At 44.0% G+C, this 14,232-nt stretch overlaps 1 protein-coding gene across 1 annotated transcript in view; it reads left to right on the forward strand.

The window, feature by feature from the left end:
* Positions 1-14,232, forward strand: part of MPHOSPH8 (M-phase phosphoprotein 8) — a 46,613-nt gene that overhangs the window by 19,932 nt on the left and 12,449 nt on the right. Inside the window, exon 4 of the mRNA XM_077809107.1 lies at positions 3,591-3,696. Coding sequence (XP_077665233.1) covers positions 3,591-3,696 — 106 coding nt within the window. The remainder of the gene's footprint in view (positions 1-3,590; positions 3,697-14,232) is intronic.

Genomic DNA, 14,232 nt, shown 5'->3' on the forward strand with positions numbered 1-14,232 from the left:
GACCACAACAGCCATGTTTTACATCAACAAACAAGGGGGAGCCCAGTCGTCCCCCCTCTGTCAGGAGGCCACTCATCTGTGGGAATTCTGTATAGCCCACTTGATCCATCTGGTGGTGTCATTTCTCCCAGGAGTCCAGAACACCTTAGCGGACCACCTCAGCAGATCATTTCAGACTCACGAGTGGTCGGTTCTCCCGGACATCATCCACTCTGTCTTCCTGAAGTGTGGCTTTCCCCTGATAGACCTATTCACCTCTCGTGAGAATTGGAAATGCCAAGTGTTCTGCTCTCTACAAGGACGCTCTCCGGGTTTCCTGTCAGACGCCTTCCTAATACAGTGGAAGGATCACCTGTGCTACGCCTTCCCTCCATTCCACTAGTCTACAGGGTCCTGCTCAAGCTGTGCAGGAACAGAGCCTGGTTTTGGTTGCCCCGGCGTGGCCTAGGCAGCACTGGTATACCACTCTCCTAGAGCTGTCGATGGACACTCCAATTCCACTCCTGCCGTGGACAGACCTGACCACTCAGGACCATGGACGACTCTGTCATCCTGACCTGCAATCTCCACCTCACAGTGTGGATGCTGCATGGCTAACTCAATCTGAGTTGTGCTGCTCTCGCTTCATATAGCAGGTCCTTTTGGGTAGCAGGAAGCCCTCTACCAGGTCCATGTACTTAGCCAAGTGGAAGCGTTTTTCCTGCTGGTGCGCTCAGAGTCATATGGCCCCACTACAGGCGTCAGTACCTATCATCTTGGACTACCTCCTGTCCTTAAAACAGCAGGGCTTGGCGATATCATCCATCAGAGTGCACCTGGCAGCTATTTCGCCTTTCCACCCGGGCCAAAACGGTCGTTCGATCTTCCCCAATCCCATTGTCAGCAGATTTCTCAAGGGGTTGGAGCGCCTGTTCCCACGAATTCGACAACCGGTCCCTATGTGGGATCTTAACCTGGTTCTCTCCAAACTCATGGCTGCCCCGTTCGAGCTGATGGCCACCTGCTCACTCCTGTACCGTTCCTGGAAGACATCCTTTCTTGTAGCTATCACTTCGGCAAGGTGTGTGTCTAAATTCAGGGCACTCGCATCAGAACCACCATATACGGTGTTCCATAAGGACAAGGTACAGCTGCGACCCCACCCGGCCTTCCTCCCTAAGGTGGCGTCTGCCTTCCATCTCAATCAGGACATCTTCACCCCTGTCTTCTACCCGAAGCCGCACGACTCTCGACGGGAACAACAGCTGCACTCCCTGGACGTTCGCAGGGCCCTCGCCTTCTACATCGAGTGAATTAAACCTTTCAGGAAAACATTGCAACTGTTTGTTGCTGTGGCAGACCAGATGAAGGGTCTTCCAGTCTCCTCCCAGCGCATCTTGTCCTGGATCACATCATGCGTCCATTCATGCTATCACTTGGCTGGTGTCCCAACTATGCACCTTACCACTCACTCCACACGGGCTCAGGCTTCATCATCTGCTTTCCTGGCACACATACCCATACAGGAGATATGTAGGGCAGCTACTTGGTCATTGGTGCATACCTTCGCCGCCCACTAAGCAATAATTCAGCAGTCCGGGGTGATGCTGCATTTGGTTCAGCGGTCCTTTACTCTGCGACATCTCACTCCATCCCCACCGCCTAGGTAAGGCTTGGGAGTCACCTAATTGGAATCGATATGAGCAAGCACTTGAAGAAGAAAGACGGTTACTCACCTTTATAACTGTTGTTCTTCGAGATGTGTTGCTCATATCCATTCCAAACCCGCCCTCCTTCCCCTCTGTTGGAGTAGCCGGCAAGAAGGAACTGAGGGGGTGCTGGGGCATATATCCAGCAACATGAAGGTGCCACTCCTGGGGGCGCCTCAGCCAACCCACCGAGTGTTGCTGGGGTAAAAATCTTCCGACGATCATGCACGTGGCATGCACACCCCTAATTGGAATGGATATGAGCAACGCATCTTGAAGAACAACAATTACAAAGGTGAGTAACCGTCTTTTTTTAATCATTATTCAAATCAGCAAGGTGGAAATCTTGATTTAAATGACCTTTTTTTTTAGAATCATTTTTCATTTGTACTTTTGCATTGTATTTCTAAAGAGAGTTTGATTGTCATAGGTTGGTAACTATTAAAACATGTTGATTTGCCACTAAATACAGTCTTTAGACTACATTTGGTTCTTAAAGAGAAAGTTATACTATGTATACTCATTTAAGCAATGATGTAACTTAATATACGTTTAGTCATCTTTCTTAAGATTCTTAGTTTTTTACTTTGTTAGAAAATGGTGGATGATACATTCCTTTACTAGATTATTTTTTACTTGTTATTTATGTCAAGGTCTGTTTGGATGGAAATTCAATTAAAAATGAACAAAGCCAGCGTTATAAATTTTTTTATATAAAAAACCTACCTTAAATGTGCTGGTTACATAAGAAAAATGGTTTATTAAACAAAGGAAGTATGATCTGTAGTTAGTGAATTGAACTGTTTGTTTCTAGTCACCATGTTCTTCAAGATTTTACAAGTAGTAGGAATCTCAACTCACACCAAGTTTGTTTTTTTTTTTTAATTCATAGATTGGAAAAGGGAAACAAGCTTTCCATTTTCAACTCACAATTGGTTTCTTAACTTTGAATGAACTGGAAGTCATTGAACTGAACTAGTTGAATAAACTGAAATGAAGAAAATTATTCTCTCTCCATCTGCAGAAGAGGGTATTGCTATCAAAGGCTGGTTTAATACTTCAGCAAACTCTGGTTCCAGGGGTTTAGCCAGTGACTTTCACCAGTTCATTATTTTGATTTTCTTTAAAACTTGGCAGAAAAATGTACTACTTAATATTTTTTGTATTCAATATATTATGATACCCTATGTTTATTTTTTAAAATCTACATTTAATTTTAATTTTTTAAAAATCTGATTTTTAATTTTTTAACTATTCTCCATCTGCACATCAAGATATGGATGTTTTCACTGAGTAATAGCAAGATCTTTTTGTAACCTGTGGCTTCTATCACACTTTCTCCTCCCTATAGTTTGTCCTAATTTTAGACATATCACAAGAAGGGAAACCGTAAGGTCTTTGAAACAGACTGTGTGTATTTTTCATGCTAGAAAAGCACCCAGCATACTTGGGGTATTGAAAGAACAAGAAATGTGGATGCTAATAGTTTCTACTTTCTTCCAATATAAAGTAATTGTAGTATAAATTGCTTAAAGCTTTGATTGAAAAGTGCTAATTTTGGTGGTAATTTTACCATGTGAATATCTGTTCAATAGGAGCTGGACTAAGGGCACTAAACATTTTTAATGTAAGTTTGTGACAGATCAGATTACTTTTATTCACTAGCAACCTTGTCTGGATTTTAAATCAGTAAATCAAATGTGAAAGGCTTTGTATCCCACTATAGGTCACCCGTGCTGTTCACTCTCCATTTTATTATCACCCTGTTCCCCACACTAATCTAATGTTAGTGATGGCTCTGGCAGAGAAATGCAGAACTCTGAACTTTGGTTTTTGGCAGTTGAAAACTGATCATTTCACTTTAATATAGCATAGCACTTTAATTTTATCTTTTGCCTTCAGTACCAGGAAAAGGAAGTAAAGAAAAATGAAATAAAAGAAAAACCTCAGAAACGATGTGACTCCGAAAAGGAAGAAAAAGGCAGAAAAGAGCAGAAGGGATTAAAAAGTAAGTTATAATCAAGGGTTTTGCACAGTTAGAGAGAACAAAGAGCTTTTAGACCAGTGGTCCCCAATCAGTTGATCCTGGAGCCTCTGAGTGGCAATCCTGGTCTTAGTCCCCCATCTCATCCTGCCACCCCCTTCAGGATCACAGCCAGCTAGGGGAATACATCCCACCCACCCTACCATGCTCTCAGCCAAAGAGGTGGTTTTTCAACAGTAGACGGTGCTTTAACAAAGTGCACGCTGCAGGGATAGTACAGCCCAAATGCTAGATGCGCCTGCTGAACTCACAGTACAGCTGAAATGCGGCTCTCTGTCCGAACCACAGGCTGCAATGCCAGTCAAAGGAAGCCCCAGTCTGAGAACTGTCCTGATTAAACAAGCAGCCGCAGACAGGTTAATTTACACACATGCAAGGCGCATACCAACCCCATCCCAAACAGATCATCAGCCTTAGCCTATCAGAGACTGCAGGGGGTTAACAACAACAGCCACCTTGGTAATTGCCATGGCATGAAATGAAATACTTCAGTCTCCTGACTGGGGCTTTGAAATACCATTAATGGAACAGAGCCTGTTTCCAGTGCAAAACTTGGTGCTCCCAGCCAGGCAGGGGAACAAAATAGATTGCCTTCTCGCTATGAATTCAAAATGGTTTTTGATGTCCGGTCATTCATTGTTGTAACTGGAATAACAACACAATTCATTTGGCTAATTTGGGATGATGAATGAGCCATTTGGGGTGCCATTAATACTGAATAAGGAGAAGGGACTGGCAGGGAAGAGGCTGCACTAATCTCAGAGAGGGGAGGGACAGTGCTTCTTCCTTCCCGAAGAAAATCCAGTCACTTCCCGGGGTGTTCAGCAAGGCTGTTTTGAAAGCTCAACAGTCATGTTTTACTAAACCAGTAGCAAAAGGGGAGGCTTCTACTGAAGCATCGTTTCGTGTTTGCCATCTGCTGGCAAAACACAAGAAATAGTTTACGGATGGAGAAGTATTTAAAGAGGCAGTGACTGTGGCAGCGGACTCCTTATTTAAAGATTTCAAAAACAAAAATAAAGAGGAAATAATGACGGCAATTCAGAGCATATCACTTGGTGCTTCCACAGTAGCAAGACGGGTGGAATGTTTGTCCGAAGACCTCTTTCAGCAGCTACCGCAGGATTTGAATGACTGTGGATGCTTTTCACTGCAGTTTGATGAATCAGTTGACATGACTGACACAGCCCAAGAAGTTATTTTTGTTCAAATGGTTTTTAAGGATGCGATAACTAAAGACTGTTTTGCCTCTTAAAGAGAGAACAAGAGGTGAAGATATCTACAACGAATTAAAAAAGTACATGCTTGAGAAAGTCATTCCAATCAAGTAACTTGTTTTGATCATAACGGATGGTGCACCCTCCATACTTGGCGCACATGCAGGCTTTATTGCATTTTGCAGAAATGATCCAGATTTTCCTTCATTTGTGAATTACCACTGTATAATCCACCAGCAAGCAGTTGCGAGTTAAGTTATGGACTTCTCATATGTAATGAAAATAACCGTCAGAATTGTAAACTTGATTGGAGCAAGAGCCTTCCAGCACTGCCTGTTTTAAATCTTTACTTGACGAAGTGGATACTGCTTACAGTGAGCTGCTCCTCCATGCAGATGTGAGGTGGTTAAGCAGGGGGAAAGTCCTGCAAAGATTTTTTGGCTCTAATGCCCAGAATCATTACTCTTCTGAAAACAAGGAACAAAGTGTGCAATGAGATGTCAGACAATGCCTGGCTGCTAGACTTCAGGTTCCTCACTGACATAACATCCAAATGGAACGAGCTGAACTGCGAACTGCAGAGAAAGGACAGACTTATCACATATGATCAGTGCGGTGAATGCATTCAAATTGAAACTGAGTCTGTGATCTTCCCAGTTAAAGGATAAAATGCTGCAACACTTCCCGAGTCTGGAGAAAATACTAGAAAAAATTGAAGACGAAGGAAAATGGTTCCACCCAGAAACTTTCTGTGCACAGCTGACAAATTAGCAGAGGAATTCAACGGCGATTTCAAGAATTACACATGATGATTGACTCCATCATGTCTATCTCAAATCCATTCCTTCCAGCAGACATTGGTGGGTTGGCTGCAACAATCAATCAGGTGTTTGATTTACAAAGCAGTGGAATTGATATGGAGATAATTACCATGCAAAGTAACATTGAGCTGAAAGCCAGATCAAAGGAGAGCGATTTTTAGGGACTCATAAACAAGACAAGTATCCCCTTCTATTGTCCTGTGCTTTAAAAGTGAAAGCTTGCTTTGGTTCCACCTATCTGTGTGAGATGGCGTTCTCACAAATTAAGATTATCAAGTCCAAGTATCGCACCCGCCTCACAGATGCACATCTGCAGGACTGCATCTGACTAGCTATTTCAAATTATAACTCGAATTTCAAGACACTGGTAGATAATGTGCAGTTACAGATGTCACACTGAGACTCAGTAAGCAGGGAAAATGTATAATTATGTATATTAAGCAATTGATCTCCACTTTATATAACATCATAAAATGTTGTTTCTGCATTTTCTTTGAGGTAAATCCTGGGTTGTACTTAAATTCAAAAGGTGATCTTGTGCTTAAAAAGGTTGAAGATCTCTGTTTTACATCAGTAAAGCCTATCCAGTCCTACAGAGTAGAATATAGTTCCACTATAGAATGCACGTGAGAATTTACCCTTATGCTATACTTAATGTTAGCTTCATTGCACCTTTTAGTACTTTGGTTCTGGTGGCTTTTCAAGAAGTAAAAGCAACTCCATGACTTAACATTTGGTGGTTTTGTAATTTCTTAATTTCACTTTCTAGATTTATTTTTTACATCCTATACTTTAAATCTTAGAACACAGCTGAATATTAAAATCCAATGCGTCTTCTCCACCTTGAATTGCAGATTCTTCTTCTCTTCCCCTCTAGGAGTGTCAGCCATATTTGCATATCATACTCTTAGTAATAAACTGTGTGTGCTTATGTCATGTTTTAAGACTGGATATTCCAGGAGTTGTTCTACCCTGTAGATGCACCTGTTGAATGTTAGGGGAGTGTTTACTGAGCTTTCTCTGACTGTTTTCTTGATGGCTGTTACTGCAGTTTAGAGTATGAGTAAGTTCATGGCTCATGTGCTGTAGCTCACAAAGATAAGTTGGTGACTCTGAAACCTCAGAAGATTCTCGCTCAGCCTGGTGACAGATTTTCATTTAAAACAGTATAATAGACTGGTGATGTTCTCGGGCCTACTTCACTTAGTAAAATTATATAAAAATGTGTTCTGAAATTATGGTTAATATTTTGGAGCCACTGACCCTGGCAGTGGCTGGCTGCCATAACTCTTAGTACCAGCTAGGTTGAGAGAAACACCGTTGGTCCTTTCTTGAAAAAGATTAAGGTTCATGTCTTGAATTAGGCTTAAATTTTTTTACCCTACATAGAATCATAGAAATGTAGAATTGCAATGGACTTTGAGAGGTCTTCTAGTCCAGTCCCCTGCAAACAAGGCAGGACTAAGTATTATCTAGACCAGGGGTAGGCAACCTATGGCACGTGTGCGAAAGGCGGCGCGCGAGCTGATTTTCAGTGGCACTCACACTGCCCAGGTCCTCGCCACCGGTCTGGGGGGGCTCTGCATTTTAATTTTAAATGAAGCTTCTTAAACATTTTAAAAACCTTATTTACTTTACATACAACAATAGTTTAGTTCTATATTATAGACTTATAGAAAGAGACCTTCTAAAAATGTTAAAATGTATTACTGGCACACAAAACCCTTAAATTAGAGTGAATGAATGAAGACTCGGCACACCACTTCTGAAAGGTTGCCAACCCCTGATCTAGACCATCCCTGGCAGGTGTTTGTCTAACCTCCTAAAAACCTCAAATGAAGGAGATTTCACAACCTTCCCAGGCAGTTTATTTCCGTGCTTAACTATCCTGGCAGGAAGTGTTTCCTAATGTCCAGCCTAAAGTCCCTTGCTGCAATTTAAGAACGTAAAACCAGCCATACTGGGTCAGACCAAATGTCCATCTAGCCCAGTATTCTGGCTTCTGACAGTGTTCAATGCCAAGTGCTTCAGAGGGAATGAACAGAACAGGTAATCATCAAGTGATATATCCCCTGTTGCCAATTCACAGCTTCTGGCAAACAGAGGCTAGGGACACCATCCCTGCCCATCCTGGCTAATAACTATTGATGGACCTATCCTCCATGAATTTATCTATTCTTTTTTGAACCTTATTATAGTCTTGGCCTTCACAACGTCCTTTGACAAAGAGTTCCACAGGCTGACTGTGCATTGTGTGAAGAAATACTTCCTTTTGTTTGTTTAAAACCTGCTGCTTATTAATTTCATTTGGTGAACCCCCAGTTCTTGTGTTATGAGAGAGTAAATAACGCTTCCTTATTTACTTTTTCCACACCAGTCAGGATTTTATAGACCTCTTATCATATCCCCCCTTAGTCGTCTCTTTTACAAGATGAAAAATCCCAGTCGTTTTTAATCTCTCCTCATATGGCAGCTGTTCCATATCCCTAATAATTTTTGTTGCCCTTTTCTGTATGTATTCCTATTCCAATATATCTTTTTTGAGATGGGTGACCAGATTTGTACGCAGTATTTAAGATATGGGCATGCCATGGATTATATAAACACACTGTATTTTCTGTCTCATTATCTATCCCTTTCCTAATGATTCTCCCAACATTCTGTTTGCTTTTTTGACGGCTGAGCGGATTGAGCGGGAACATTGAATGGATGTTTTCAGAGAACTATCCACAATGACTCCAAGATCTTTTTCTTGAGTGATAACAGCTAATTTAGACCCCATCGTTTTATATGTATAATTGGGATTATGTTTTCCAATGTGCATTACTTTGCATTTATCAACATTGAATTTCATCTGCCATTTTGTTGCCCAGTCATCCAGTTTTGTGAGATCCTTTTATAGCTCAAAGGCTGTTAAACTGGGAGTGGGACTGTTTTGCTGTGTTCCGGAAAGTCTCATCTATGTACCTCTCTGTCACCCATAACTCCAGTTCAGCCACTCTGGTCTCTGAGGGCCAGGAGCAACTTGCACCAAATGCGCGCACACACCGCCCTCCCAGTAGGCCAATTCCTTCTTGTCCTGTCCTCAGAGGTTAACAAAAACAGTTTTTCTTCTTCAAGTGCTTGCGTACGTCCATTCCAATGTAGATGTTTGCGTGCCCCAAATACAGTTGCTGGAAATTTTCCTCTCAGTGGTATCTGTAGGGTCAGCTCTGGCACCTTCTGGTGCTGTGTGCTCATAGCGCTGGTATAAAGGGCCCCTCAGTTCCTCCTTGTTGCCCGTGACAGTTGCTGGAACTGTTCTAACTTGCTATCACAAGTTTCTCAGTGGACTGTGTTTTTTGTGTTAATTGCGTATAGTTCTCTTTATAGTTGTTAGTTAAGTTTATTAGTGTAGTTTAGTTTTTCTCTATTAGCAGAGCTTAGGACTTCAAGTCTTGTGCCCCCTACAACGAGGCTATGCCCCGAGTGACCTGCACTTCAGATAATAGGTGCTGACTACATGGGTGCTTTGGGACTGGAACACCGACGGGGAAAAAATAGTGGGTGCTCCCCCAGCAGCGGCCCCACTGATCAGCTCCTCCCCCTGCTTTCTGCCGGTGATCAGCTGTTCAACGGCATGCAGGAGGCACTGAGGGGGAGGAGCAGGGGCAGAAAGAGGCAGGGTGAAGTGGGGGCAGGGCCTGCGGTGGAGCGGGAGTCGAGCACCCCCAGGGAAACCAGAAAATCCACACCTCTGCTTTAGATGCCTGACATGCTTGGGTGGGGCTCACACCAAGGACCCACTGCAAGATTTGCAGGGATTTTAAGCCCCTTACCAAGAAGGATCAGGAGGCCAGCTTGAAGTCCCTGCTGTTGGAGGCTGTGTTGAGACCTTCCTTGGAGCCATGCCGATTGGACTTGGCACTGAGCACTTCATCATGGGTGAGGAGTGCTCTTCCCACCATGGCAGTCTTGGCACCATTCAGCATCCCCAGTGCCAAGGAAGAAGCAGAAGAAGCTGCAGCTGAGAGAGGTCGTTTCCCGTCCCCAAAGGAGGACAGGCACGGAGAGCAGAATGGAGTGCGACCTGTGTCAGGCCACTCCTGCCCCGGCAGCCCAGAAGCTGGTGCCGTTGATTCTGGCCTTTATGTGGGTACCATTGAGTCTGGCTCTGGAAGACCCACCCAGACTGGAAGGTCGGCACTGTACCAGTGCTGATGACATAGATGGCACTGCAAAGACATTTGTTGCCACCAGGGACATGCTTTCGCTGTCGGTGCTGGCATCACTGGCAGTTCAGGAGTCAGTGATGTCGGTGCCAGGGAGCACAAGGGAGTATGCAGTCACTGGTCACCATTCGGAGGCCTGGTACCATTGAAAGGGTAACTGTCCATTTGGTCCCACCACAGTCTTCCCCACCTCAGCACCGATCTCCAGTATCTCTGGGAACTACTCATGGTCACCAAGCAGAGACTCATCCTCTGAGTCGGGGTCATACTCCTCCCATCTGAGGAGTTGACCCCGACATGCCTCCAGACATCCCTACCCAGCTGTGGACTTGGGCTCAGGAACGACACTGGGTTCTTTGCTTCCTGGGTATTGGCCTACGCCCATACAGTGGCCTTTTTGGAAACTGTGGGCATTTCCACCTGTGCAGGGGCCCCAGTCGAGGTGCTCCTGATCGGTGGCCTCCGAAAGAGGAGCACCACCATTCTTAAGGCAGCGCCTCATCTGGACTCCAGTACCAAGCTCAGTGCCAAATATCAGGAGCTGGTGCTGTGGGATCAGGTCGGCGAGGAGTGCCATCAGCCAGTATCAGCGTCCACCTCCTCTGCTGCTGAGGCCATGTCAGGAGCAGGCATGTTTCCTTCGCATGATGACTACAAGACACACCAGGAATTACTGAAAAGGGTTGCCAAAATTTGGGGTTACAAGTGGATGTAGTAAGAGTCCTCAAATAGTCTGGTCAGCATCCTGCTCACGGTGGGCCCATCGAGAGTACCCCTCCCCCACCCCTCAATGAGGCCATTATGGATCTGTTTCCCTACCTCCCGTAGTTAAGAGGGTCAAGAGGAAGTACTTTGTCCCTGCTCACGGCCATGAATTTCTATATATTCATTATTGTCGTCCTCCCCGCTCCCCTCCCCACCTCACCCCTTGTGGATCCATGGTGGTCTCCCAACGGAAGGGCTCCAACGCAAAGGACTCCAAGAATCTGGACCTGTTTGGAAAAAGGTCTACCTCACTGGGGGGTCTGCAGCTTAGGATTGCTAACCAACAGGTGCTGCTGGGCAGATATGACTTCATCAAGTGGTACTCCATGTTGAAGTCCAAGGACTTGCTGCCACAGGAAGCTAGACTGGAGTTCTCCCTGGTGGAGGAGGAGAAATCCATAATGAGGGTTTCTCTGCAAGCAGCCCCTGATGCAGCAGATTTGGCAGCCAGGTCCATAGCATCTGTGGTAGCCATGTAAGTGTTTGTGGCTTCAGTCCTCCGCCTTCCGCAGGAGGTTCAGTATACCCTCCAGAACCTACCCTTTGAGGGTACTTCACTTTTTTCGGAGTAGACCAATATGAAGCTTCACTGTGTGAAAGACTCCAGAGCAACCCTTAAGTCCCTGGGTTTGTATACCAGCGCTACATTGAGGAAGCACTTCAGATTGAAGCAGTCCTCCTGGTTCTTTGACCCTCCCACCCACAGAGGAAACAGAGCTGGGACTTCAGGCATAGGCCATCGCTCCCCCACCGCTTCAGTCTGCAGTCACTATTGCAGTCACTTGGGCAGCCCTAAGTCCCTTGACGGGACACTCAAGGACGTTGTATCAGTTTGATTTTTCCGGATCCTGTTTCCCCTTTGTTTACAGACTGCTCGTCCCACTTCAAGTGGGCATGGTTCCATAAAACTACGGACGGTTGTGTGTTGAACATGGTGGAAGTGGGATATACTATCCAGTTCAGTTCTACCCCTCCTTTCCAGTCCTCTTCAGGGACCCCTCTCATGAGCAACTTCTGGACTACAATATTCAGCTGTTCCTTTGGGTGGGAGCCGTGGAAGATGTTCCACAGGATCTAAAGAGGAAAGGGGTTTATTCCCATTATGTCCTAGTCCCAAAAGCCATCCTGCGCCAGCTCAACAGCTACCTTAAGAAACTGACGTTTTACATAGTCTCCTTGGTTTCCATTATTATTCCCTCTCTGGATCCAGGGGACTGGTCCACTGCCCTCAAATTTGAATGATTCCTACTTCCTCATATCTATCTTCAAGGTCACAGAAGGTTCCTCAGGTTCATTGTGAACCCCACGCACTAGCAATATGCAGTTCTTCTGTTTGGCCTGTGAGTATTTACAAAGTGCATGGTGGTAGTAGCAGCCTACTTGAGGAGACAAGGGGTACCCGTATATGGACGAGGCTGGTCAGGGGTCAGTACAGTATCCACCTTATCCGGTCAACATTCAAGGCTCTAGCCTGCTAATAAACTTTTAGAAATTCACTCTCACTCCGGTGCAGAGGATAGTTTATTGGAGTGGTGCTCAACTCTACCCAAGCCCCAGAGCCTTCCTCCCAGAAGTCCAGTTTCAGGTGATAGTGTTCTTGATCATACACCTCAAGAACCTGTAGCCCGATCTATAGATTAAATTATATATAACCCATATATATAAATTATAGGTTACTTAAGAATCCCCATTTATCACTTGGAGGGTTGACAGATGCGAGGGGGGAGGGCTAGAAATAAGTGAATTGATTATGCTTTTTTTGGTCAGATGTTTCTTTTCTCCTATCTTAAGAAGTTAGCATAGCCAGTGCTACACTGCCATCTAACAAACAATGAGGTCAATAGTGAGAATACATAAAAGGTAGGGCTGTCACGCGATTAAACAATAATAGAATACCATTTATTTAAATATTTTTGGCTGTTTTCTACATTTTCAAATATTGATTTCAATTACAACACAGAATATAAAGTGTACAATGCTCACTTTTTAAATTACAAATATTGGCACTGTAAAAAACAAAAGAAATAGTATTTTTCAGTTAACCTAATACAAATTCTGTAGTACAGTCTCTTTATCATGAAAGTTGAGCTTACAAATACAGAATTTTTACAAAAAAACTGCATTCAAAAATAAAACAATGTAAAACTGTAAAGCCTACACGTCCACTCAGTCCTACTTCAGCCACTCAGGCAAACAAGTTTAGTTACAATTTGCAGGAGGTAATGCTGCCCGCTTCTGGTTTACAGTGTCACCTGAAAGTGAGAACAGGCATTCGCATGGCAGTGTTGTAACTGGTGTTGCAAGATATTTATGTGCCGGATGTACTAAAGATTCATATGTCCCTTCATGCTTCAACCACCATTCTAGAAGATATACATCCATGCTGGTGATGGGTTCTGCTCGATAATGATCCAAAGCAGAGTGGACCGAAGCATGTTCATTTTTGTCATCTGAGTCAGATGCCACCAGCAGAAGGTTGATTTTCTTTTTTGGTGGTTTGGGTTCTGTAGCTTCTGCATCTGAGTGATGCTCTTTTAAGAATTCTGAAAGCATGCTTCACATCCCGTCCCTCTCAGATTTTGGACGGTACTTCAGATTCTTAAACCTTGGGTCGAGTGGTGTAGCTATTTTTAGAAATCTCACGTTGGTACCTTTTTTGCATTTTGTCAGATCTGCTGTGGAAGTGTTCTTGAAATGAACAACATGTGCTGGGCCATCATCTGAGATTGCTATAACATGAAATATATGGCAGAATGCAGGTAAAAGAGAGAGCAGGAGACGTACAATTCTCCCCCAAGGAGTTCAGTCACAAATTTAATTAACCCATTTTTATTTTTTTTTACTGAGCATCATCAGCATAGAAGCATGTCCTCTGGAATGGTGGCTGAAGCATGAAGGGGCATTCGAACTTTAAGCATATCTGGCACATAAATACCTTGCTCTGCCGGCAACAAAAGTGCCATGCGAATGCCTTTTCTCACTTTCAGGTGACGTTGTAAATAAGAAGCAGGCAGCAGTATCTCCTATAAATGTAAACAAATTTGTTTGTCTTAGTGATTGGCTGAACAAGAAGTAGAACTGCGTGGACTTGTAGGATCTAAAGTTTTACATGGTTTTGTTTTTTGAGTGCAGTTATGTAACCAAAAAAAACTACATTTGCAAGTTACACTTTCATAATAAAGAGATTGCACTACAGTACTCGTATGAGGTGAATTGAAAGCAAATACTCACCAGCCGCAACACACCACAACACAGAAATACTAACCCAGGAACCAATCCCTGTAACAAACCCCATTGCCTACTCTCTCCCCGTTCTACTCTAGTGACACCATTGGAGGACCTAACCATATCAGCCACACCATCAGGGGCTCATTCACCTGCACCTCTACTAATGTGATATGTGCCAGCAATGCCCCTCTGCCATGTACATTGGCCAAACCGTACAGTCTGTATGTATAAGAATAAAGGGACACAAATCAGATGTCA

This window comes from Eretmochelys imbricata, chromosome 1 (assembly GCF_965152235.1).
Source record: "Eretmochelys imbricata isolate rEreImb1 chromosome 1, rEreImb1.hap1, whole genome shotgun sequence".
NCBI classification, from domain to species: Eukaryota; Metazoa; Chordata; order Testudines; family Cheloniidae; genus Eretmochelys; species Eretmochelys imbricata.